The 27,714-nt window shown below is 41.4% G+C and overlaps 3 protein-coding genes across 3 annotated transcripts; all 3 read right to left on the reverse strand.

The window, feature by feature from the left end:
* Positions 1-5,954, reverse strand: ethe1 (ETHE1 persulfide dioxygenase). The gene is made up of 7 exons (XM_058646747.1): positions 5,627-5,954; positions 5,274-5,418; positions 3,658-3,806; positions 2,613-2,742; positions 2,364-2,453; positions 699-815; positions 1-571 (listed from the first exon to the last, which is right to left on the reverse strand). Exons 1-7 carry the CDS (start codon positions 5,834-5,836, stop codon positions 531-533), a joined length of 882 nt encoding a protein of 293 aa, XP_058502730.1. The 5' UTR covers positions 5,837-5,954; the 3' UTR covers positions 1-530.
* A 1,830-nt stretch (positions 5,955-7,784) lies between these two features.
* LOC131471336 (tryptase beta-2-like) lies at positions 7,785-17,879 on the reverse strand. The gene is made up of 12 exons (XM_058647833.1): positions 17,621-17,879; positions 17,423-17,505; positions 16,685-17,247; positions 15,207-15,299; positions 13,057-13,082; positions 12,948-12,981; positions 12,411-12,576; positions 11,411-11,586; positions 10,343-10,438; positions 8,606-8,748; positions 8,294-8,538; positions 7,785-7,821 (listed from the first exon to the last, which is right to left on the reverse strand). The coding sequence occupies exons 3-12, from the start codon at positions 17,112-17,114 to the stop codon at positions 7,785-7,787; spliced, it is 1,446 nt and encodes a 481-aa protein (XP_058503816.1). The 5' UTR covers positions 17,115-17,247; positions 17,423-17,505; positions 17,621-17,879.
* Positions 17,880-18,549: 670 nt separating this feature from the next.
* drd2l (dopamine receptor D2 like) lies at positions 18,550-27,426 on the reverse strand. The gene is made up of 7 exons (XM_058648036.1): positions 26,632-27,426; positions 25,908-26,017; positions 24,447-24,583; positions 22,060-22,277; positions 21,276-21,359; positions 20,854-21,190; positions 18,550-19,669 (listed from the first exon to the last, which is right to left on the reverse strand). Exons 1-7 carry the CDS (start codon positions 26,998-27,000, stop codon positions 19,473-19,475), a joined length of 1,452 nt encoding a protein of 483 aa, XP_058504019.1. The 5' UTR covers positions 27,001-27,426; the 3' UTR covers positions 18,550-19,472.
* Between the last annotated feature and the right edge of the window lie 288 nt (positions 27,427-27,714).

Consider the following 27,714-nt stretch of genomic DNA (forward strand, 5'->3'; position numbering starts at 1 on the left):
TGGCTTTATAAAGTCATTTATTGTTTTAACAGATTTGAACAGACTCCAAATAATTAGAAAATATAAATGAAAAACATCAGGTCCATATAGACCCTTTGATTGTATACAAACATACCAAGCCCAGCAGTCGATACACAACATGTTTTTATCACAACATTTCAATACACTGATTTACACCTGAAAAACAAACTTTACTGACTGACCATGATTATTGATGCCACTTCATTTCAATAGTATTCCCTCTGTGAACATGCACGGGTCAAAGGTTACTGGATTGATTTCAAACACCTTGTGTTACAGTTCCATGTTTTTCTTTCTACAATTTCATGGCATAAAGTGGTGTGAGGATAATAAATACACATTATACACAATCCATGTGTCGTCAGCCTCCACTAGCCCTTAAAAGATAAGAAAGCACTTATTGATCAGAATGTAGTTCATACTAACTACGGAAATTTAAATCCTAATCTCTTGTCTGTTATAATGTAGATGATTGGATTAGAAACCAGGCTTCAGCAGGAGAGTCACACTTAATGTAATCCACACACCAGATTGGCAGGGACTGCAACATCTGCAAAGAAAAAAAAAAGAGAAGGTGGTAAAAAGAAAGACGTGAGTCGTGTCTGTGCGTGTCTTTACAATGACAGACCTAAGCCTCCACATGGACGTCAGCTGAAGAGGAAATTATGTTTTCATACCTATTTTTTTAGGCTTGGGTAAGTTCAGGTTTTTCATGATGTTCACAAACTCCTCCAGGTTCTTGGTCAAGCGTGGGTTAAACCTGCGCTCCTCAATGACTGTAGACACTGTCTGACCTGATGCACACAGTTATCACTTTATCACTCATACACACAGTTATCACTTTATCACTGATGCACACAGTTATCACTTTATCACTGATGCACACAGTTATCACTTTATCACTGATGCACACAGTTATCACTTTATCACTGATGCACACAGTTATCACTTTATCACTGATGCACACAGTTATCACTAATGCACACAGTTATCACTTTATCACTGATGCACACAGTTATCACTTTATCACTCATACACACAGTTATCACTTTATCACTGATGCACACAGTTATCACTTTATCACTGATGCACACAGTTATCACTTTATCACTGATGCACACAGTTATCACTTTATCACTGATACACACAGTTATCACTTTATCACTGATGCACACAGTTATCACTTTATCACTGATGCACACAGTTATCACTTTATCACTGATGCACACAGTTATCACTGATGCACACAGTTATCACTTTATCACTGATGCACACAGTTATCACTTTATCACTGATGCACACAGTTATCACTGATGCACACAGTTATCACTTTATCACTGATACACACAGTTATCACTTTATCACTCATGCACACAGTTATCACTTTATCACTGATGCACAGTTATCACTTTATCACTGATGCACACAGTTATCACTTTATCACTCATGCACACAGTTATCACTTTATCACTCATACACACAGTTATCACTTTATCACTCATGCACACAGTTATCACTTTATCACTGATGCACACAGTTATCACTTTATCACTGATGCACACAGTTATCACTTTATCACTCATGCACACAGTTATCACTTTATCACTGATGCACACAGTTATCACTTTATCACTGATGCACACAGTTATCACTTTATCACTGATGCACACAGTTATCACTTTATCACTCATGCACACAGTTATCACTTTATCACTGATGCACAGTTATCACTTTATCACTGATGCACACAGTTATCACTTTATCACTCATACACACAGTTATCACTTTATCACTCATGCACACAGTTATCACTTTATCACTGATGCACACAGTTATCACTTTATCACTGATGCACACAGTTATCACTCATGCACACAGTTATCACTTTATCACTGATGCACACAGTTATCACTTTATCACTCATGCACACAGTTATCACTTTATCACTCATACACACAGTTATCACTTTATCACTCATGCACACAGTTATCACTTTATCACTGATGCACACAGTTATCACTTTATCACTGATGCACACAGTTATCACTTTATCACTCATGCACACAGTTATCACTTTATCACTCATGCACACAGTTCAGTGACACACACAGAAACAGTGACACACACACAGAAACAGTATCTGACATATTGTGTTATTGGTTTTCTACTCTCATGCCACGATCACATCAGAATTTCAGTAAAACTAAGAACAATTTCCAAAGAGAAAAGAGCATTTTTCCCCCAACAATTAAATGAGAAAACTGGTAAAAACAAACAAACAAGTGTTATGATATCATTCCATTTGAGTTCACTGATCTATGAGATATGAAATAAACATTTACCTAAGTAGTCGTGTGCTGGGTAAATGAGGCAGTGGTCAGGCAGGGTGAAGATCTTCTGGTGGATTGACTCGTAAAGTTTCGTAGCGCAACCTGAATCAGAAAAAAAGAACACAATTTAACACAAACAGACGGCAAAGACCAACTAACAAAGGCATACACAACACTGCCCTCCTGTGGTCATATAGCAATATTACAATCGTAAATGAGTGAAAGGAGAAATGAGCACAAGTATAAGTTCTGTATGTCTACCCTGCTGGAAGTCTGTCCTGCCACAGCCTCTGATGAGAAGAGCATCACCAGTAAAAGCCATGCTGTGATCACTCAGCACCAGGCTCACACAACCATCAGTGTGTCCAGGAGTCTCTCTCACTGTCAGACTCTGCACAGAGGAACACAAATCACCTCCAGACTCTGCAATAACAAAGCTCAAACCCATTCAAAGTCATTGTTAATTGCATAGTGTTACATGGTGAAGACAGTTTTTCATAATCATGAGTCATTTCCTCTTCCTGCACCTTCTCCAGCCGTCATGTGCCGTCACATGTGCCGTCACATGTGCCGTCATGTGCCGTCCCACCGTCTGTCCTTTAGAATAAAGCTGTTGTATGAAACCTCTTCTCTGTCATTTTGTTTTTTGAATCCTCTTCACTTTCTGAAAGTTATTCAGAAGTCTGGAAAAACAGGATGTTCATTCTAACCATTTATGTCATACTGACCACATACACAGCCCCCCCCCCCCCCCCCCCCCCCCCCCCACACACACACACACGCTCTTACAGCAAATGAAATTGAAGTCCAAATCTTAAAGTCAAAGTTTCATTAAGGCGTATCCACGAGCAGAAACTACTGCTGCTGTGTTGCAGCTAAATGTTGACGGATTACCGATGACATTGATGACACTGTTGTGACACCAGGAAATACAGAACAGATATAAAATGTTTGGTTTACTGACATGACTGTAACTGACTGTAAACTATTATTATAGAGCAGAGACATGAATAATAAAAAGAACCTGCTGATCCAGGAAGGTGTAGACAAACACAGAAGACACTCTAAAATCAGAGTTTCAGTTTAAACAGTAATAATATACAAGTGAAGGAGGATTTCCTTCACTGTCTCAGTCCCTCAGTCCTGAAAACATCAACAGTTCAGTTCTGTGAGGTCCATGTTTGTCAGGGCTTCATTTATCCAACACACGACTTCAAACACAAGTTACTCCTTACAACCAGAACACGTTTTTACACAAGTATTATATGTTATATGGATTATTGAAAGACGTCCCACACGTCCTTACATGTTTTCCAAACGTGATCTCGTCTCCCTCCGACAGCTGGATGTCTGCAGCAGCACCACTGTTTTTTGAGATGGCACTTTTTAGACCCACCAGTCTCTTCTTCATCAGCCCAGAGCTTGTGATGTGGTCGGCATGGCAGTGGGTGTTTACTGTCAGACAGAGAGCGTGCTGTGCTTTACCATAGAGTCTGCAGCCATCGTGTTTAACACATGGCTTCTTTTAATAAATAACAGGCAGTGAATTCATTGTTCATCAAAGTATTAACTATTATCCTTAAATGCCAATGTTGAAAACATATCTTAAAGTTCTCATCTTTGCATTTATTATTTCAATGCTGCATAAAACACTGGAATAATCTTGACTTATACACTGCAAATCACAACTGTCTGAAAAATCACCTCGATAGAATTTGAGTGCTCAACTCTGACCTGCTGATTTATGTAGACATTATATTACCTCTAAATTGTGCTCATTGAGGTGACACACACACACACACACACACACACACACAACTGTGTCGTATTCTTTTGGTTCTCTGTGTTTCTCTGTGTTTCTCTGTGACGCTCTGCAGGACGGCCAAAGTGAGGAAACTTCAGTTAAACTTCAGTTAAACTTCAGTTAACCTTCAGTTAACCTTCAGTTAACCCTCGTCCTCAGGTGTGAAGAACACACAACTCCTTATATGGACTTCCAGGGGTGTGTGTTTATAAGTCACATGTTCAGGCTACTTGAGTCACAGTTATGATTCATCGTATATTGCATTTTTAGTAGCAATAATTATGTAAGTTTTTCCTTTAGTTCACAAAAACGAGCCAAGTGAAATTTGAACTGTGACGTATTTCCAAATTTCACAAATTAAATCCGATTTTAAACATTTAAAAAAAAATGTCAGATTGCTGAGATTCTTTATACTTTATACTTTATATTGCACCTTCTTCAGCCTCTGTATAAACTGTATGTTTAAACATAGTAATGGAAAAAGGCAGTGAAGATAATCTGTGTTCTGAGGTTCTGAAATGATCATAAAATAAAGAATAAATACCATTATAGGATAATATGAAGGAAAGCAATGATTGATTTGTTGTTGTTTTTTTTGTTTGAAAATTAAATGACTACGTTTGGAACAAATAAGACACTAACTTGTTGGACACTGTGTCAAAACGATTTTACACAAATAAACCGTCACCTCTTGACTGACACTCCACTGAACTGTCGGCACATTCAAAATAAACACAACACATTTGTTAATGCACTTTTGCTAATGATGAGGTGAACAGGACGATAGATTCTTCAGAAGAGAAGATCAGAGTGAAATGTCTCGGGCTGCAACAATGATTCGATTATTAATCTATGAATCAACTATTTTGATAATTGGCTAATGTGTGAGTGAATGGTTGTGTGCTTCTACTGTGTTTCATACAAACGCCACGTGTTCAGCTAAGTCTTCACACACTTTTATAATGATCTGTCACTAACGTAAAATAAGAGATTTAAAAAATGAAGTGATAACAGCTGAGTCTGAATATTTGATTTGAAGATACTCTGAATATATTTGATGTCAGTATTTATATGAAAGTACATATAAATACTGTACTTTGTCAATGTGATGAGATTACCTGCCACTTTCAGACTGAGTCCCAGCTCATGGATGAGTTTCAGGTCTCTGTCGAGTGTGTCCAGGACAGGGTCGATGATCACGGCCTCTCTGCTCTGAGGGTCCGCTAACACGTACGTGTACGTGCAGCTCTGCGACTCAAACAGCTGCAAACAAAACAAACAACTTCATCAATGACTAACATTTATGTTCTATAACCAGATTATAATCGGGATTATTGTGTGATATAACTGCCCTTCACTGAAACATACAAGTTACTGCGGTGACATGTAATGACACTGAAGCTAAAGCTAAAGGCTAACAGCACAAAGACGCGGACCTGACGCGGACCTGACGCGGAACAACACAACCTACTTGTCTGAAGACCGGTCCCTGGTTCATGCTGGAGCAGTACAGTCTACTGGAAGCTCGGAGCGGTTCAAAGCTGCTGCGTAGACCGGGACACAGGCGTCTGCTCCGGGTTGTTGTGCGACTCCAGGCCTCGTTGTGGGTCCAGAGGGAGCGCGTGCGAGCCAGAGCCAGAACCCGCTGAACCGGCTTCACTCTGCTGATTACAGAGCACATGGTTGTTTGTTACTTTGTTCTCTGTCACTATCACAACCATCACAACCATCACAAGTTATTATCTGACGCTAGAGCACGGCGGTGACGCCCACCAGCCGCTCCGCGCGCGCGCACCCGTGTGTGTGTGTGTGTAACCGCCAGCTTCCCCAGTAAAACAAGGTCACTTCAGTTCAGTTCCGCCTGCAGCTGCTGTGCACGAGCACACACACACACAGACACAGTGTTGCCTACGTGACTATTGTCGTAACCTCCCAAACTGAACCATGTTAGTGCTTCATAAAAACCTCCTGTTACACAATGACACCTTTATTCATAATTCTATAACTTTTTACTAAATCAGTCATTACTCATGTGCATGTCTCAGATTCTCAACATGTATAAATGATGATATACACTTTATAATTCATTTAATTATAAAGTTTATTTAATATGAATATGTTTGGGTTTCTTTGCTCATTTTAACCAAGAAATCATTAACATTTTTATCATTTTTTTGTGTTTGTAGACAAAACATTCGAGAACATCATCATTTTCAGGTTTGTCAGACGTCAATGTCAAATTCATTCATTGAGAGATGAAGTGATTATGACAGTCTAAGGATTTGGAGCATTGATGCTGTTTGGACTGTAGGTCAAGGGCTGGGCTGCCCCTGAGCAAGGCACCCAATCCCCCATTGCTGCCTGGGTGCAAATAAGTGCTGCCCACTGCTCCTGTGCCCAGCTTGTGTGTGTGTGCGCGCACTACTGGTGTGTAATGAGGATGGGGTAAATGCACAGGACAAATTCACTCTCACTAATTGGTGTGTGTGCAGTTGTACTGACACATGGCAGTGAGGTAAATAACAGTGGGGCTTCCTCCTGGTATTTTATATATAAACCCATTATAACATGTTATTTAAATGGATAAACACATGGTGCTAGAGTTGTTGCTACAGCTGTTATAACAAGTAGGTCCTTGGTTCAAACCCTGGTCTGTCCCAGACCCTTTTGGTGTTGAGGTTTCACATTCACTCCCCACGCGTGAGTGTTCACACCGCACACGTGAGTGTTCACTCCCCACGCGTGAGTGTTCACACCGCACGCGTGAGTGTTCACTCCGCACGCGTGAGTGTTCACACCGCACGCGTGAGTGTTCACAGCGTGAGTGTTCACTCCGCACGCGTGAGTGTTCACACTCCGCACGCGTGAGTGTTCACACTCCGCACGCGTGAGTGTTCACACCGCACGCGTGAGTGTTCACTCCGCACGCGTGAGTGTTCACACTCCGCACGCGTGAGTGTTCACACTCCGCACGCGTGAGTGTTCACTCCCCACGCGTGAGTGTTCACACTCCGCACGCGTGAGTGTTCACACTCCGCACGCGTGAGTGTTCACTCCCCACGCGTGAGTGTTCACACTCCGCACGCGTGAGTGTTCACACCGCACGCGTGAGTGTTCACACTCCGCACGCGTGAGTGTTCACACTCCGCACGCGTGAGTGTTCACACTCCGCACGCGTGAGTGTTCACACTCCGCACGCGTGAGTGTTCACTCCCCACGCGTGAGTGTTCACTCCGCACACGTGATGCATCCAGTGTTAGTCAGTTCTTAACCTCAGCCAGACAACATTACAGAATGTCTCTCATTGTTTTTATGGGTTGTCCTCACTATCAATGTCTCAGATCTTTACATAGACTTAGACAGTTAAGTTGTGACGACACTGAAACGATGTTTTCTTTACTGTCATTTCTTGTTCACACAGGCTGATGCCACTGATATTTGGAGGGTTAGGGTTATGAGGCAAAGGAAAGGGAAGAGGAAGAAAGTAATGTAACATTTCAGACGTCACCTGCTGTTAAACACCAAGAACAATAGCTAAAGTTGTCCTGTCTGATTAATACTTATTTAGTTATTTATACTTGTGATTCATTTTATAACTAAGAAAAAACCAGCAACACCAGCAGATACAGTTAATCTTTATTGTCTTTTGTCTCCAGTTCCTTTGTCCTGCAGCAAAGAAAGAAAATGAAAATGTGAGCAAGTGAGACACACACTCTAATCCTGATGCATGTGTGCTGCCATCTTGACCAGGACTCCCTGGAAGAAGAGATTTTGTATCTCAATGGGACTTTCCTGGTTAAATAAAGGCTATATACAGTTTATACTTATATATACATGTATATAAATATAAATCAAACAAACAAATGCAGGTTATTTGACACATCATTTACACTATAAAATAACTGAAATGACAAAATCATTTATGAATGCTTCTCCAACATGAGGATTTCAAAAGTGTCTTCATTTTCTATCAGCAAACACTAACTTCCATTTTTAAAGTTTTGTTTTCTTCTGACTATTAACTGATTGATTGAGGCAGTAATGTACATCAGTCTATGACAACACTCACCAAACTTAAGTCAAAAAGCTGCTGCTTAACAGCTCAACACAACACAACACTCTCATGTCACAAAAGTACAATTCACATTTTTGTGAATTTGAAAATAGACTGTAGAATTTGACTGACTGTGAATATAACACATGCCAATAATAAAGGGTTCTTACAGTCTGCACATGTCGTTCTATCCAACTGATCAGGTGGGTGATTCGACTGTAGACACCCGGTTTATTTTGCCGTCCACAGCCCTCTCCCCAACTCACCACCCCTGCCAGCCTCCACTCCCCATGGACTGTCTCACAGACCAGGGGTCCACCACTGTCACCCTGAAATCAACAACCAGTCATTACATGACATGACATTACAGATGTTACACTGTTTGTATGTGTATACCTGGCAGGAGTCCACTCCTCCGTCCATTTGACCAGCACAAATCATCCTCGCAGTGAGATGCACACCATAGACACTTGGGTGGGAGCAGACAGACTGATCTATCACCTCCACCTGTGCCTGTCGTAAGTCGTTCGATGTAAAGCCTGATGAAACGTTGAAACAGTAAATAAAGAAGAAAAGTGCAGTGGCAACGGAAATAAGATGGAAAACTGCAACAATGAAATGTAATTGTGAGAGTCGCTGCCAGGGAGCAGAGGATCATCTTCATCATTTATTTTTATATTTTTATCTTAGATAGTGATTTTAATTCATACAGTTGTTGTTCCTATAACTCATTCTACAAAACTGTTAAAAAAAGATATAAAATCCTGATTAATAAATTAAAATTATAACTTGTGTCATATCGTTCACATAAAAAGTGTTAGAAACAAAGTCAGGATGATAAACCTGCACTTAAAATACATTATTATTCACATTTGTGAATAATCTGAAACAATTTGGGAAATTAGGTAGTATTAATTATTGACCACTCTGAAGTGTGTAGGTCTGATGGTCTCAGTGCAGGAAGTAGACAAGTCAAAGTGGCTCAGTTGTCATGTGATTAAAAGGTCCTCAGACAGTAAATCACAATGTAGATGTAAATGTCAGTGTGTGTGTGTGTGCTGGTTGTACTGTATATCTTGGATATAAGGGACACTGTGGAGTTGTTCTGCTTAACAGAAGCTCCCACACATCAACTGTGTGTCACACAACTTACTGGCTGTATTTTCTACCACTGGACATTTCAATAAACTCTTATGTTAACCCTTCATTTCTAATATTGCCTTGTTGAGACTTTTGTTCTAAATAGTTAAGAATCTGTTATTGAAGATTTATTTAGTCTAGTTATATGGTGAGATTTAACACTCAGATATTTCCTCCCTTACAAGAGAGCGACAGCGAGAAAGAGAGCGACCGCTGTTTATGTTATTTTTGGTGGACTTTTCTGTTGTCACAAATAAAAGGATTCTTTTCTACTGCAACACGGACTCTTCTTCCTTCCTCGGAACACGCTGTGAGTGTATATAACGAATATTTAACATATAATAATACAAATATGGAATGCATGTGCATGAATGGACATGTTGAAGAAGAGCTACAAGTGACCGAGACTATTATCTCCTCAGGAAAAATCGGAGTTCTTTTTGTGACCTGACGCCTCATTTAAAAAGCTTGTTCCACTTTCTACTCAGAGTTTGGAATTTATAAAAAACAAACTTGACGGGAAACGTGCGGTCTTTTACGGAAACTGATCCATGCGTACTCACATTTACGGGAGAGAGGAGAAACGGAAATAACCAGTTTAAATATTACTGCTCACGTGATTGTTTTTGTACAAATGGACGAAACACACTTTTGAACAAATAAATGACTGTTCTCGGAAATGCACACCTTCATTCATTCTCCCAAATAAATAATAATAAAAAAATGAATACATTATATCTATGATTGCAAGATACTATTTTGAAATATGCTCATATTTTTTGTCATTTTCCCTCTTTTCTGTCTACATTTTTCATTTGAATTCCTGTTTTTACAACAACAACAACAATAATAATAATAATAATAATAATAATAACGATGATGATAATAATAATACAACCCTCATGTGGAGGATAAAGTGGTAGAAGATGGATGGGTAAAAATCATAATATTATTATTCACATGTGTAAAGGATAATGAAATTGTCAAACACACCTCCTTCATGAACATATCCCCAGCCTGTGATCCAACAGGCTGCCCCAGGAGGAAACAAGTCATTCGGACGAGGTAAACAGACTGGACGCACAGCAGCTACAAACACAGGAATAATCACACTGAACTGTGGTCCTTCATTTAGAAAGACATCAAATTCAACATACAACTCACAAGATACGTTGAATATGTGAAAATCTGTGTCATAACTGTCACCGTCTGCTCTCCTGGGGCCTCAAGTATAAAAGAGTGTGTGGATTTCATACTGAAAGATTGCGTACTCAAAAATGTGAAAAGTACGACTGCCGAGAAGTTGTCAGTTTAAAAATCCTACAGCGAGTCCTGTGCAACTTTTCTTTATACATCCAATCAAATGTTGGATTGTGTGGATGATTTTTCTGATGTTTAGACATGAGCAGAATTTGTCAGTGTCATCATCGAGTTACACACACATTACACACAGTTACAACATGTAAAGGATTTATTACTGTCACTGATTGTGTTGAGGAAGAGTGAGGAAGAGTGAGATGCTCCGCTCACAGCGCTCACAGCTCTCACCCGTCACTTTTTCATTAAATGTTATTACAAACTGTCTCTCCATGTGAAATACCAAACACACTTAGTACATGTTTTCTTATGAATTGCTTTTAAAAGAGCTGGATATTATTTATTGCTGGTCTATAGAGTGTTTCTCTCGAGTCTTGATGACCACTCAAAGCTGCTTTACACTAAAGTTTTGCCATTCACTCATGTGCAGTGCTTTTTCTAGCACTTGTCTTTCATACCCATTCACACACAGCCAGTGTGGGGTTAAGTGTCTTTCCCAAGGACATATTGGCATGTGGACTCGTGAAGCTGAGATTCAAACCCTCGACCTTGCAGTTTCAAAGACAACTCCCTCTACCACCTATCCACCAGTGTAATGAAAAAAATCAAAAAGATTAGAAATGTGCACTTCGTATACTCGTCTTTGTGGCGAACATGAGGTTAAATGTGTGATTACGTTTGCATTCAAGGACCTTTCAAATACCTTGAATGGTAAAAATAATCAATAATCTTCCTTTTTCTTACCTGTCAGGTCTATGTCAGTGATGGTGCGCAGGAGGCCCACGTCATAGTCATTGTTGTAAGTGTTGAAGAGTGGGTGGTGTAGGACCTGCAGGGCTCTGTAACGTTTCCCCACAGAAGTGTCTTCAATGCGTACGGTGTCCACCACCACCAGCCAGTCAGCGACTGCCGACATCTCTCTGCACAAACAGCACAATCAACATATGCACTCGGAATTCAGTTCACGTGGCCTCAGTAAGCATTGGTGTTCGATCTTGTGTATGTTATAGACATAAATGACATAAAATACACACATTTCTGTCCAAATGTTGTGAAAAACATTACATTGAAAAACCTATCTGCTAAAAAAAAAACAACCTGTCATTTTTGCAAAAAAAAGAGAAAAAGTATATTGACCAAAAGAATGTAGTAACACTCCCTTTGAACTTTGTTATAGGACCAGTAAGAAGCATCTAGGAATATCTCATGCTTCATGCTTCCCAAATCTATGGTGGCCTCTGGGTAGAATACAAACATGTGAAGCCAGTGTTATATTTGTCCATTCACACATTCACTCACACTTTCATGCAGCATACTTTTTATCACTCATCTTTCAAACCCATTCACACACACAGCCGGCACAGCCGTCAGGAGCAACCCCCAACCTTCGAGCTAAAGACAACTCGCTCTATCCCTGAGCTACCGTCGCCCCACAATGTTGGGTGGGTTTTCGCCGGTCTTCTCCGGGTTCTGTGTGAAAGCAAACTCGGAGCGGCTGAATATTGCAACCCCCAACTGAACCGAGTCCTCAATCGAACCGAGTCTAGCGGAGACTGTTAGGTGTGAAAACAACCACAGACTGTTCTTCTAACTTTCTAAAGTCTAAGTCTAGACAAACTGGTGTTAACATCAACAGAGATAATCTGATTAAAAAGGAGCAGGACAGAGAACTTGAAAACCTGTCTCAGTCTACCGTCTACTGCAGCTTTAACTCATCACTTTCATCCCACTGTCCATCTCTTACTCAACAAAGCAGTGAGCTGCAGTGATGACCCAGTAGGGGGCGATGATGGCACCTCCACAGACATGTCTCCCTCTCCAGTGCATGCTGACCTGCCAGCCCCACCTGCCACTGGCCGCCATCGTCCCCCCAACAATACGTCGACCATCGTTGACTTGAACTCTGCAGTCTGAGTATGAGAAAATAATTAAAAGGCCAGGAAAAACAAACCGTATACATCGCACTTATGACTAGCACCTCATAGTTTGGTTTACTTGAAGCTCTTACTTACGTCTAGCTCTTATTTGTACCCAAATGTTTAAATGCACTTATTGTAAATCGCTTTGGATAAAAGTATCTGCTGAATGACATGTAATGGAATGTAATGGAATGCAAATGATGTATGGATGATTGTGATGATATCCCCTTCCCTCATGATAATGGTGTTAAATAATGGCAAAAATGTTGATGGATCTGTAATTATCATCTTCTAACCCAGATATGTAGTAAATTAGACTGACTAGTGCATCCACACATTAATCAGCATGTTTTTTTCTTTACCTGTGGTGATGTTTCCTGTTTGGTTGACTGGGTACTTAGACAGAAAAGACACTGGAGTTGGAACACTGCAGTTGTCTTTTGCACCACAGAGGGGAGGAGATTCACTTACTTCAGAGGGGAACACCAGGAACTTGACTGAAAGACACAAGTAAACAGTGGTCAGGTAACAGACAATGAAACACAGTGAAACAGTGGTCAGGTAACAGACAATGAAACACAGTGAAACAGTGGTCAGGTAACAGACAATGAAACACAGTGAAACAGTGGTCAGGTAACAGACAATGAAACACAGTGAAACAGTGGTCAGGTAACAGACAATGAAACACAGTGAAACAGTGGTCCGGTAACAGACAATGAAACACAGTGAAACAGTGGTCAGGTAACAGACAATGAAACACAGTGAAACAGTGGTCAGGTAACAGACAATGAAACACAGTGAAACAGTGGTCAGGTAACAGAAAATGAAACACAGTGAAACAGTGGTCAGGTAACAGACAATGAAACACAGTGAAACAGTGGTCAGGTAACAGACAATGAAAAACAGTTAACAGTGGTCAGGTAACAGACAATGAAACACAGTTAACAGTGGTCAGGTAACAGACAATGAAACACAGTGAAACAGTGTTTAGGTAACAGACAATGAAACACAGTTAACAGTGGTCAGGTAACAGACAATGAAACACAGTGAAACAGTGGTCAGGTAACAGACAATGAAACACAGTGAAACAGTGGTCAGGTAACAGACAATGAAACACAGTGAAACAGTGTTTAGGTAACAGACAATGAAACACAGTGAAACAGTGGTCAGGTAACAGACAATGAAACACAGTGAAACAGTGGTCAGGTAACAGACAATGAAACACAGTGAAACAGTGGTCAGGTAACAGACAATGAAACACAGTGAAACAGTGTTTAGGTAACAGACAATGAAACACAGTTAACAGTGGTCAGGTAACAGACAATGAAACACAGTGAAACAGTGGTCAGGTAACAGACAATGAAACACAGTGAAACAGTGGTCAGGTAACAGACAATGAAACACAGTGAAACAGTGGTCAGGTAACAGACAATGAAACACAGTGAAACAGTGGTCAGGTAACAGACAATGAAACACAGTGAAACAGTGGTCAGGTAACAGACAATGAAACACAGTGAAACAGTGGTCAGGTAACAGACAATGAAACACAGTGAAACAGTGGTCAGGTAACAGAAAATGAAACACAGTGAAACAGTGGTCAGGTAACAGACAATGAAACACAGTGAAACAGTGGTCAGGTAACAGACAATGAAACACAGTGAACAGTGGTCAGGTAACAGACAATGAAACACAGTGAAACAGTGTTTAGGTAACAGACAATGAAACACAGTGAAACAGTGTTTAGGTAACAGACAATGAAACACAGTGAAACAGTGGTCAGGTAACAGACAATGAAACACAGTGAAACAGTGGTCAGGTAACAGACAATGAAACACAGTGAACAGTGGTCAGGTAACAGACAATGAAACACAGTGAAACAGTGGTCAGGTAACAGACAATAAGGTATTAAATCATCATTACTGTGATGGTACCTGCATGTTTTTCTACTCGGGCTTGTCTTTGTGTTAACATCCAAATCCAAATGTATTTATAAAGCACATTTAAAAACAACAAATTTGACCAAAGTGTGTTTTGTTTTCATAAAGCTGTAGAAAGTTTAAAGCTATCCAGTTGCTTGCTATCCAGCAAGCAATGTGCCAACAATGCCACAAAGGGCTGGATTTCCACCTGCAGCCCTCCGGAGCTGAGCAGGTGTGTGAGTGAGGTGAGAGGAGCTTAAGACCTCTGAGTGGAACTTTAGTAAGTTTTCACTGGCAGATCATCAGCAGAGAGTCAGCATTATCAGTGACAAGCAACACAAACACAAACACGACTGACATGAGCAGACGGCCACACACCCGCGCCCTCTTGGGAGTCAATGGGAGTCAAATCACATGACATGATACAGGCGCAGAGATGCACGTGCGCAAAAACATGGATTCATGTTACTGTTAAACCAATGTCCAGTTAGATGTGAATCACCTGAACCCTTTCAGCTGCTGACAAATATAGACCAGTCTTTACTTCACCAAGAGTGTATTTGTATGACGGAACACTTGAAATAGATTCCTGCAGAAGACAGTCATATACAGTATATCATATATACACACTTGATGGGTTCTGTTAAGCTAATGAGTTCAGTAACAAGAGTATAACACACAATACTTAGCAGAGCAGCTTACCCAATAGAGCAGAGCTGATGATCAGGACGATTATCAGAGGAAAGCTGACAATGAGTAACAAGTCACGAGATGAACACACCTGAGACACTGCACCTGCAAAAGAAATCAATATCTAAACAACAAAGTACATGGTTTCCTTCACTTTTAGGTCAGAGATTTTGTTGCATCAGCAAATCAATTTATAAATGCATGACGTAGTCGGAACCAAGGTTTAAAATGACATAATTAATGCTATTTAATCAGGACGGGCCATGTTAAGTGATGTACATGCTATTACAATCCAGAGCCATTGGAGGGCGCCATTGTCATTGAGGTGGTATTTCATTAGAGCCTGGGGAACAGTGTTGATGGCCTTAGACTGGCTGCATGGGCAGTTTGAGGATATCACAACATCAAAGCCAGTTACCATGTTTGTTTTTGAGGGATTTTAGATTTTCAACAGATTTCATTTATGAGAGAACAATTTTGCTTTCACACTCCAGGGGAATAATGTTTTTCTTCTCTGAAAAATGCTTCACTGTATTTACCTGCAGTGGTGGAGAATAGATTATTAAGTAGTAGAAATTGGATGGATGGAGAGTATATGATGGTATGTGAGGTGCACTCTCTGTATGGAGTTGCATGTTCTTCCCATGTTTCCTCCTTCATACCAAACACATGCAGACACATTGTTTTTACTGTCCTTCCTCATGATGATGATAAAATGTCATAGTAAGCCAATCAGAGGTCGAGTTGGGCAGGTGTTGTTGACACACAAACAAAAGCAAGCATAGTCGCACACACACACACACATGAAGTGAAGTGAGTGAACGATCAACAACAGGAATGGCGAGCCGTGTTAATCATAAAGCAGCCTTTTTGAACAGGAAGTACTTTTCCGTAAATGAAACTATATATTTATCATAACCGTAACCTCAGTCTCATCCTGGCCCCTGACCCTAATGTCATACTCTGACTTTCACTTTGTTATCTAAATGCACCACCAGTGGGTCACAGAGGAATCAAAAGAAGGATAAATGGTATCAGGTTACACCACAGGACATGAAAGGGCAGTGGTATATGACGCTCTCGACATTAGGAACAGATTATATAATATGAGTTCACATCATCCCTCTTCTACCGCTTACAGGTCACCAGTCCATCAGAGTGTCTTTACCTAATCCCAAACCCACTCACACACAGGGGAGAACATACAAACTTCATGCAGAAAGACTCTTGTTTGAGTGCTAACCACTACATGGACCCTGTGACCCTGACCCCTGTGACCCTGTGACCCTGTGAGTTCACGCTCCACTTCCGTGCAGCAATGCAAACAGCCAATGAGTCGCTCGTTTGTGAAACAAACTGGTTCATAGCATCCAGTTTTGAACAAGCATCCAGTGTACATGTAGTTGTAATGGTTTCTCTCACATGCTAGTGCTCAGTTCAGTACCTTCAGAACTCTCATAGAACCCCTCACACTCAACATAAACTGTTACCTGGCTCTTCAACAGGAAGATCCTTGGGTAGCATGAGACCGACTGATCCCTCCTCCAGTGGTCCCCCATCTGACAGTTTCCTCTGCTCAACATCCAATGGACTTTCACTACAAGGAATTGGTGAAGTCAGGGTGTTTGGATGTCGGGTCTCAGATGTGGACGTTTCGGGAACTTTAGGATCTGTTATGAATTCAGAAAAGAACGGAAACTCTGAGTATTGTTTTCCCTGAAGCGTAGGCTGAGAGCTGGGGATGAGAATGAGAGCTGTGGAAGGGACCAGAGATGAGATGCTCAATACTTCATGACTGACGGAAGTTTGAACAGACGCTGGAGACCAGTGTTGGGCAATTGACTGCTGTGCATCACAAGTGCTCATATTGCTGATCTGGACCTGGAAATCCATATTTGTATCGCCACTGATCAGTTTCATGAAAGGTTCTTGACTGTCGAGTTTGATCCTCTGGCTGATTTTTGTAGCTTTTTGTCAGGTTACAACACGTCAGATTTCAGACATGGCTGAGCTGAGAGGAAACAGAAGGAAACCTTGATTCTTCAGCTGAATCCTACAGAGGAAACAATAATGCACTCATGAGTGATGTTGATATACTGAGTGTTGCCATTTAAATGTTCATATATATACATAAAAAAATGATTAAAGAAACTGTTCCCATTTATGCAACTGAAAAATCTGACTGTTTTAATTACAAATAAAAACACAACTGCTGCTTCTAACATCACCTGTGCTCCTGCAAACCACGTGCCTCAAGAGTTCCTCCACCAGTGCCACGCTGTCTACCATAAACCTGTGCTTACAGATTCCCCTGTGTTTGGAAATCATCACAGTCAATGAAAATAAACCAGTGAAACAACTGAGCAATAACTCATATTATTTACTTATAATAAAGTAATGCAGTGTGATAAACACCATGACCTCACCTGACTGTCACCGCATAGGTTTGCATGTGATGACTCCATTTCTTCAACCAGCCTGTTACTATAGGCAGAACTAAGGCATCACCGCGCCAACAAGATTCTGAAGACGCCAGCTTGTTCTGGTGCATCTGTAATCCACAAATATACGAGCCATTCATGGGAATCCATCATCATTTTCAGGGTTTGGCAGTTTGTCACTTCTTTCCCGTCCTCATTAAACGTTATCCTTTCATAATGTTACACCTTTGAGCACCAGTGTGGTTCACCGTCCTCTCCACTGTCCTCTGGTCACAACAGTCACAAAGACAGTAACAGATACGTGCACTCAGACATCGATGAAATATGCATGGGATTATTGTGAGTGTGGGTAGAGTGAAACAATAGAGGGTAATGTACACCATGCCACTGAAAAACACTGAGGAACATCAGGACAGTGTGGTGACACACACACACACAATGTTACATTTATATACTTAAAAGACACTGTGTGTGTGTGTGTGTGTGTGTTCTTATATTACTGCATAGTGCAAGGTGCTGGCAGGGACAAGGTGTGAGCTCAGCTCAGCTAGGTTACATTTCTGCATGTACAACACAGATCAAGTATACAGTGCAGGAGACAAGTGCACCAGAGAACTAAAAGCACTTCATACATATAAGACCATACTGTTGTGCATGAAACAACAAAAACTCTATGAGAAAGTATGAGTTTTTACACACAAGTACGGCTGAAAAACATGGAGACATGAGCTTCTTTGTGGGTCAGTACAGAAGTGTACAGAAGTGTAAATGCTAATGTCGCTTGTTAACTGTGACACTAAAGGTCCTGGTATACTTCAAAGAGCGCGTTGGGTGTGCATGGACAGCGCAAATAATGCATACAGGAAAATAAGATATTATTGTTTCCAGCATTTGTTTTATTTGTACATCCGCAGCAAACACACTAAGTAAATACAATAAGCTTTTTTTTGTGCTAGCAATAACAATTGTTTTACCAATATTTCTTTGAGAGTTGAAGCCATTGAAAAAGAAAAATGGCCATTGTTATGGATGTGAACTTATTTTCAATTCACAATTTACCTTTATTACTATGACTACCCCCTCCTGGAGCCATCACCTGATCATGGTGGAGGGTTTTGTCCCAATGACCCTAGGAGCTCAGTTGTCGGGGGCTTTATGTCCCTGGTAGGGTTATAGAAGTCAAACAGGTCTTAGGTGAGGGACCGGACAAAGACCGGTTCAAAGGCCGAAGAATCGAAGAATCAAAGAAATCGTGGGTCACCAGGGCCGCCTTCTGGAGCCTGAGCTGGTTCCAACCAGATATAGTCGGGCTCGCCTTGACGCACACCTTGGGCTCCGGAACCAGTCTCCCTGTGAGGGGTTGGACTCTCTTTGCTCCCACACACACACACACACACACACACACACACGCGTGCACCTGTACATGATATTTACTGTCGTTAACAGATGTTTAGTTTGCAGTTTTTCTGCCACAATGTCGCTCCAGTTGTGTCTCTTCCTTCTGTGTAGACTTGATGAAGGCAAACCTCTGCAAACCAATGAGAAGATTACAAGAAAATACAACAGTGAAAGTCTGACATGAAAACCAATGTAATGGTAAATCAGTCATGTCATGTGATGCCACTAAGATCGTCATTCTACAAATTCCCTTTACACACTTTATTTACACAACACATTGCATGTCTTTTCCATTAATATCCGCAGTTTTTTGGGTTTCACAGTTTGTTTTTTCTGAATGTATTTCCTCATATCTCTCATATCTTGTTTTCTCTTCCTCCATTTGAACTTTCAAATTCCTTTTCTTTGTGTCAGCTGACACTTTCATCCTCTGCGACTGTTAACAGTGCAGGATCTTGATGAAGGCTTTCCGAAACTCAATGTTGAAGGTGGTGTAGATGATAGGGTTGACGGCACTGTTGAGGTAACCCAGCCAGGTGACGCCACTGTACAGTGAGGGTGAGATACAGCAGCTCGTGCAGTGGGCCTTCAGCACATGTGTGAGGAAGAAAGGCAGCCAGCAGATGATGAACACACCTTGGAGACAGGACAGGAACGAATGTGTGTGTGAGCGACATGTTACAACTGTAGCCATGGTAACAAGGTCACTTACATGTTGTTTGTATTTCTTCACAAAGTTATTTTAGACTCATCTCCTCTAACGGGAGTGTTGACTTGAAAAGCCGCTGTAAAAACCTTGGAACCGCAGTGACCTTGAACTTTGACCTTTGACCACCTAAATCCAACAAGTTAATGTGTGAGTCCATGTGTAAGTTTGTGCCACGATATCTTGTGAAAAAAATAATGAGCAATCATTTAGAGTAATCTTCATTTTTCTATTGAACCTCTTTATTTTATAGTTTTTAAATTAAAACAAAGAAAACTTAACTGAAGATCTCATCAGGTGACATTTCTAACCTTGACCCTGACCTTTAACCTCAATGCTTTGAGGCATACAGTTGTATTTTATGTCTTTTTTTAACCATCAGGATTGAATAGAAACCAGAAGTGACATCCATTGTGCTGAAGTAGGTGTTGATGGATGCACATCCTTCACGGTCCTTGAATTTTGCCATTTAAAATCAGTGCAGAGCCCGAAATGACCTTGGTTTTTACTCATGAACAATCTCCTTATTATCACCTGCTGTTCTATTCCAGATACTTTCTGGTAATGGGCTGTTGTTACCAACCGGAAAGTGATCAGTAAGACAGACGAGAAGCACAATGTCCTCTGCCCCACCGTAAAAAACAAGAAAATACAGAGAAATAATAAGAAAACGAGGAGAAGTTGGATTTTTGGTGAAATGTACGAACATAAATAATATGTCTTTTTTAATACATGGGAAACAAGATGTTTTTACTTATCCATCTCTTACAAAAGATGGAAAATCTCTTTAAAAAAAGATTCATGTGTTATGTGAAAATACTATTTCCCCCAGCATTTACCCCACCCCAGTGATGCTGCTGGTGGTTACCTCACAGGCCTCACACTCACTTTGTCTTCAGGTGATGAAGATGTGATAATGTATTGAATTGACTGACTGATTGAACTATTATCCTTGAAAGTTAAATGAGATGTTAATTTGAATTGTTATATTAGTTTGTTGAATTATTTAAATGTTCATTGTACTTTCATTTGGAAATATTAAACATAGCAAACTGAATATAGGGTTTACTTGTTTATATATGAAGTCGACACACACACACACACACACACTTACCAAGCACTATAGCGAGCATCTGTGTGGCCTTCCTCTCTTTCTGCTGTGACAGCCTCCCTCTCACCCTCTCTTTTGTGATCCCCTTGCACTCCTTCCATCCCTCCCTTTCCCTCATGCCATCATCGAGGGCCGGGGGACGGGGAATCAGGACCGATCGGGTCATGGTTGAAGGAAGAACCGGGGCAGGTCCGACTGAGATGGACAGAGAGATCCTTGTCTGTCTTGTGTGGGTGGAGGTCTGGGGGCCAGTGGGAGGAGCCAGACTTGGCTCGATTTGTGGCAAAAACTGACTCGGCTCCAGTTCAAGGGGATGAACCGCCGCCTCCTTCACCAAAGTCTGACAAAAGGGTAGAAACGGTGTAAACTGTAGATATAAAATATAAGAATCAAGCGGAGCATCACTGGGCTTTTGTATCACTCACCACTTTCTTGCGCGGTGGGGCTGCAGCGGCCGGCCTCAGGATCAGGGTGCACAACTTCACATCCTCAGGCTGTGTGCACTCATTCTGAAAGGGAAGAGGTAAATTAGCCTGGTTAATGCGTCTCCATCTTATTTGAGACTGAGTGTGAGTCTGGGAAGGGAGTAGTCTCCTCCCACTTTCAAGAGGCCTGACCCACAGGCATAGATACAAGGGCCTCTGTATGCAGTTGGATGGACCTACAACCAATCAGACCAATGATCCAGAGGACTTTTGTGTGTCAACAAACATGCTTGTTGTAGTTTTGTGGTCCACTGACGTTTGCCCTGGGTGAAATGTAAGCAGTAGCAGAATCAACAGGTGGATGTCGCTTCTCCTTCATCATCTTCATGTTAAGTGACTGATTCCCTCATTTAAGAGATTTGAAGTTGGTCAAAACTACGTCCTGACCAGACGTGTCTGCAGAGGAAAGTCACCCATGCTCGTATCAATAATCCAATGTTTCAATGAATCACTCTCAGTCCAGTTGCCTTTATAGATACAGATAAATGTTCGGGAGAACTTTCTCAGACATCTAAAATGAAATGTTTAACATTAAGCTTCAATGAAGAGCTGGAACAAGTTCAACAACAAAGACTTTTAGGCTATAAAATGATGGCAGAAGAGATTTTGAGGTGCTGTTACCAGTTCTGTTGTCTGCGTTTGTTTGTGGGCTTTGTTCACATCTGAGGGTGAATTTCAAAATGTTTGTTGCAAGTTAACAGGGAGAACATTTGTTCTGTTCTACCTTTCTAAGTCGATGACCATCTGCTGCCTCCGTCCTGTCTTGGGTGTGCACACTATGGCGCCGTGATGGGACGGTGCGTCTGGCCCGTTTGCGCAGAACCACACAGATCTGCACATACACCAGCAAGGTTACGATGAAGGGGACGTAGAAGGAGGCCACGGAGGAGTAGACCACGAAGGCCGGGTCGCCAAAGCTGCACGTGGTTCCTTCCTGACTGGCTAATGGGAAGATGGATACGTTTATAAGTTTATAAAGACTGATGATTAATGTTGTACAGACACTTTCAGAGGTTAGTTTTGTTTGAAATGTGTTAAAGGAAACTGATACTCCTCTAAATACAGTGCAGTCAGTTTGAACTGGAAATAACAATATACTGTATGTCTTCCCACATCACTGCAATATCGTATACAATATACACAACTCTGAGTTTAAACTTTCCTTTAATACAATAACCCATGAAGTTTGAAGTGTGTTCATGACTTCACAATCATCGAGTGAGAGAACAACATGTTTTATTTACATCCACACTGACCCGGTGACTGTGGAGCGATCATAGGGTGTCGGGTCAGGACACTGTTGTAATGTTCTGTCCTTTCATATGGATCAACACAAGAGGAAGAGGAGTTCAAAGAGGAAGAACAATGTCTAAAAATACACTGAGCTAACAGATCACAACTGAAACACAGGTCAGGATGAATCGATTAAACCTGAATGAGCGTTCATCTATAGGCTTAGATGCAACATGAGCATCAGAAACCTCTCTGATAAGAAACATGGAAGGATGATGTTTGGTTCATCAGAACGACATACATCACATTTGAATGTGGATGAGAGGTTTTTCATTTGATGAACAACTTAAAGATGGAAAACTCCATTTGCTTTTGTAGCTTTGAGTGCGCGTGATGCTTCCTGTGAACAGGAGAGAGACGTATTATTCACAGCTAAGTGGTTTCCTTGGAGTTCAGTGCAAGCACGTGTGTTCTCATAGCTGCTTTCATGTAGGCGGACGTGAGCTGCTGAGCATCTTCACTCCTGCTTCTTTCGTGAGACAACATGTGATTATGGGATTATGTGTGTCCACTTTGAGCAGAGCAGACAACACTTCAATCTACCTCTGACATGTGGAAAGAGACAGTGCCGATAAAAGATGGTTGTTTTCCTTTGGCAGTAGAGATTCTTTCTCAGCATGGAAGGCTTGATCTGCATCTTAGCCCATGCAATGTTTTCTTGACAGCTCTTCACTTGGTGTTGTTGTGGTCAAGAGTCTTGAGAATGGTTCAGAATGCAGCAACACAGGTACTGATGGGAACCAGGAAAAGTGAAAATCCTCCTCCTCACATATAAAGCACCTAGTGATCCGGCCCCGTCAGACCACGCCACTGTGAACATGGAGGCCTGCTTGTGGTTCCCAGAGTCTTTAGGTGTAGAATGGGAGGCGAGCGTTCACCCTAACCCCCACCTTGGGATGAACAGACATCAAGTTTAAAACAAGATGTGAATATTCTAGGTAAGTAATCTCTAGACCACACACCAACAGGTTCACACCCAATGATTATGTTGTGTTACACACTGAATTTACGGCTGATCTCACATCACTGCTGAAAAGGTTTGAGCAGGTGAGGCCACAAAGAGACGATACAACGTTTACCTGCCTGAGATCCACACAACACAAACTCTGTCGTCTGGTGACGGATGTTGGTGTCTGACCGAGTATTTCAGAAACTGCTGATCTACACAGAACATTGATAGGGTTCACAGAGAATGGTCATGGAAAGAGAAAATATCCACTGAACAGCATTTCTCTGAGAGAAAAGGCCTCGTTGATGTCAGTCATGATAAGTTTGTAATTGTCATCTGTCTGAAGCCAGAGGCAGACAGAGGCAGAGTCAAAGGTCTTTGCTGTAGCTCCCCCTGGTGTGTGATGGGATACAGCAGTACATTATCATATAGACCTCCAGACTTCACGTACCTCACCATGGCAGTCCAAGACGCAGCAAAGATGAACAGATTGCTGCTGGTTTGAACCCGTAAACGTTAACTTTAAATGGACAGACTGCATGTTTGTGAGTCCTTTAATGTCCCCAGTGGGATTTTTGTGAATATGGAAAGAACCTGAGAGGACATTATTGCAGTATCTGACATCTTCAACTTCCTGATTAACCTCTCTTCATCTTACTCCACGTTTACATCCATGTTAAAAGTCAGATTTTCATCAGACTAAGAATATAAAGTGGTTTCCTTAATGTCATGTAAACACTATCAGAGTGTTTGGAAGTGGACTAAGAACCAGAATTACACACCAACGTTCATTAGAATCAAAGCAAACATGCTAAGTGTGAACACACCCAAAGTGTGGAGAAACTGGTGAGGACAGATGACGCTGTTACCAGTGTTGTTGAGTCCAAACAGTAAAGGACAGGAGATGGCAAAAGAGAGGAACCACACCACAGCGATCATCACCGCCACCCTCCTCCGGGAGCTGTATCTGGTGTTGTACAGCAGCGGCATGGCCACAGCTGTGTATCTGCAGGAGGACACACACACACACACACACACACACACACAGCACATTAGCATGACTCTCAACACACGGTGCCTCTTCACACTTAAGTGTCGTATCCTCATGGTCATGCATTAAGTGACCTACACAGCACTTGCTGTGGAACCCAGGCAAGAAAAACTGTCTTCAAAGTGACTAAAGCTGCGGCTTCACATCCACAAAGACACAAAACACAGAACTGTCAGCAAGTCAAAGCTTTCACAGTCGACTGAACGGGCAGTCGTGTGTCAAAATATGACATTTATTTCAATTAAAGGCAGAAAATAAGAATAATAGAATATGTGTCACATAGAGTTGTAGCAGGTAGAAGTACTTGACTGTTGAGTTTCATTTGCATTCATTCATCCATTCATCTTCAAACACTTGATCTTTTTCAGGGTTGCAGGGAAAGCTGCAGCATATTACCAGCTGTCAAAGGGCTAAAGGTGGGGCTAATAACATGGACAGGTCACTAGTCCATCACAGGGTCAACACACACAGACCAATAACTATTCACATTTTATATTATATATAAACACCTGTGGTCAATTTAGAGTCTCCAATGAACCTAATCCCCAATCTGCAGCAGGTCTGTGGACTCACACACACACACACACACACACACACACACACACACACACTAGCAGAATATGCAAGCTTCACACACAAAGGACCTTAGTCAAAATACCTACACAGGTGAAAGGGTTTTAGTTTGTTAGTCTAATTGGTATTTGAACCAGTGACTGTTCATCACCGCTCCACTAGCTCCCCAGTTTGAAGCTCTATGACCTTTTTTAAAGGTTTAAAAGGTTAAAATGACCTTTGTGCAGAGCCAGCACTTCCTCTCATGGCTCCAAAGTTAAATACATAAGATATATATAGAAAGCACACAATCTCTTCACAAGAAGAGTAGAACGTCTTTGATGAGATCCTCCTCATTATTTTCATAGATTCTTCATGGATTTATTCTGTGAAGCATGAATTTTAATCTATACAATTGCAGTGCCTTGACTTCAGTGAGGTAAGATCACACAGACCATAACCAAAGCCATGACAACAAAATGAGATTAAAAAAAAACAATGGTACAGAGTTGGCATGATCATTTAAAGTCATTTCAAATGTCCTGATTTTCAGTTTTGGTTCATGTGGGCGCCCCCTGCTGGCTTCTGTCCTGCTTAGTTTCACATTAACACGTGCATGAGTGTGAACAGTGTAGGTGTAAATTGATGATTCTGTCATCCGGCCCAGACCAACAACAAAAGGAAGTCTAAATATAAGACAGACCATGATAAGAAAATAAGAGTGCACCTGTCGATGCTGATGGCGCAGAGGTTGAGGATGCTGGCGGTGCACATCATGACGTCCAGGGTCAGCAGGATGTCACAGTGGATGAGACTGAAGCGCCACTCGCCCACCACCTTCAAGTAAATACAGTGACATCAATGACTAACCTGTTTTTACATTGATTTATTCATTTTGTCCATAATACAATAAATATAATAATAAAAATATCATCAAAGCATGAGATTTTGATATTGTCACATACAAGATTTTTGATTGATTTGATTTTGAAATTGAAATAAAATAAATAAAAATACTAGCTGTGTGAGTTCATTTCCACCAAACTGAAATGCATTTTCTGACTCTTTTGTGGATCCTAACTTTTTAGGTTTCTTTGCAGCGTACGCAGTCGACGCCGGCGCTGACACTTTCTCATGGAATGACCCTGTGATTGGTCAATTTCCCCAAACAGAGCCGAGAGGCAGAGTCATTCTCTTTTTAAATTACTTAACTGACATGATTTATTGAATTATTAATAAAGAGCATCTGCTGTCAGTGAAGTAACATAGTTAAAGCTGTGTTAAATATCTTTAATCTCTGCCAAATATCTCTGGCCGCCTTGTTTTCATTCATAGTGACGGTCTGTGTCTCAGACCACAAAACATTTCTCCTTCTAAGGACAATTGTTATCCACCTTTAGTATCAACACGAATGAAGAGATCATTAACAGATATACAATAAAAATACAAACCTCTAGGTAGACGCCCCACGGCATGACCAGTGTGGCGAGCAGCAGGTCAGACACAGCCAGGGAGACGATGAGGTAGTTGGTTGTTGTCTGCAGAGCACGCTCCCGAGACACCGCCACACACACCAGCACATTCCCAAACACCACGCAGAAGATGAGCAGTACCAGCAGCACCGCATAGAAGTTGTATGGAGGAGAGGAGGCCATAGGAGCACTGGTGCAGTTAGAAGAGGTCAGCGAGGAGGAGGAGGAGGAGGAGGAGGAGGAGGTGGGAAAGGATACAAGTGGATCTAAGGGCTCATGAGTGACAGACACAGAGGAGAGAGGGAACGAGGGAGGGGAGGTTTCTTCTGACACATTGTATAACGTCATCGTCTTGCTCCAGTGGACATTGTCATTGGCTGACAAAAAAGAAAAGAGAAGAAAAATGATGTTGGGACCAATTGTTGCCCACTATGCACTGAAGGATAATAACACCCATCACAGGTTTACATCAGAGAACTCTACAGGCTAAAAGTCCACTGGACAGGAATGAATATGACGACATGATGTTAAACTGCGGTATATGAATGATGTCAATGACACAACCGCAACGCAACCTACCTGAACCAGCACAACAGCTGCTCCTGCGTCCCTGACCTGTGAACTGCACTGACAACCGAGGACGAGCTGAATCAAACAAATCAATAACCCAATCTCTGCTGTCCACTGACCTAACACTAAATCACAATCACTAAAACACACCAAACCAACAATCACTAAAACACACCAAACCAACAATCACTAGAAACACACCAAACCAACGATCACTAAAAACACACCAAACCAACAATCACTAAAAACACACCACACCAACAATCACTAAAAACACACCAAACCAACAATCACTAAAAACACACCACACCAACAATCACTAAAAACACACCAAACCAACGACTAAAACACACCAAACCAACGACTACAAACACACCAAACCAACAATCACTAAAAACACACCAAACCAACGACTACAAACACACCAAACCAACGATCACTAAAAATACACCAAACCAACGACTAAAACACACCAAACCAACAATCACTAAA

Source organism: Solea solea, chromosome 13 (genome assembly GCF_958295425.1).
Source record: "Solea solea chromosome 13, fSolSol10.1, whole genome shotgun sequence".
Classification (NCBI taxonomy): Eukaryota; Metazoa; Chordata; class Actinopteri; order Pleuronectiformes; family Soleidae; genus Solea; species Solea solea.

What these genes read in the sequence shown, in the direction of transcription:
- ethe1 (XM_058646747.1), bottom strand. Translation starts at nt 5,836, where the DNA reads ATGTGCTCTGTAATCAGCAGAGTGAAGCCGGTTCAGCGGGTTCTGGCT. An exon ending in AGGGACCGGTCTTCAGACAA is followed by an intron (nt 5,419 to 5,626) that starts GTAGGTTGTGTT and finishes TTTTGTTTGCAG; the next exon opens with CTGTTTGAGTCGCAGAGCTG. An exon ending in ACCCAAGCCTAAAAAAATAG is followed by an intron (nt 572 to 698) that starts GTATGAAAACAT and finishes TTTTCTTTGCAG; the next exon opens with ATGTTGCAGTCCCTGCCAAT.
- LOC131471336 (XM_058647833.1), bottom strand. Translation starts at nt 17,114, where the DNA reads ATGAAACTGATCAGTGGCGATACAAATATGGATTTCCAGGTCCAGATC. An exon ending in CATCAGCTCTGCTCTATTGG is followed by an intron (nt 13,083 to 15,206) that starts GTAAGCTGCTCT and finishes TGTGTCTTTCAG; the next exon opens with TCAAGTTCCTGGTGTTCCCC. An exon ending in CACTGACATAGACCTGACAG is followed by an intron (nt 10,439 to 11,410) that starts GTAAGAAAAAGG and finishes CTGTGTTTGTAG; the next exon opens with CTGCTGTGCGTCCAGTCTGT.
- drd2l (XM_058648036.1), bottom strand. Translation starts at nt 27,000, where the DNA reads ATGACGTTATACAATGTGTCAGAAGAAACCTCCCCTCCCTCGTTCCCT. An exon ending in CCCCACCGCGCAAGAAAGTG is followed by an intron (nt 21,191 to 21,275) that starts GTGAGTGATACA and finishes CCCTTTTGTCAG; the next exon opens with ACTTTGGTGAAGGAGGCGGC. An exon ending in GATGCTCGCTATAGTGCTTG is followed by an intron (nt 19,670 to 20,853) that starts GTAAGTGTGTGT and finishes CCTGTCTCCAAG; the next exon opens with GTGTGTTCATCATCTGCTGG.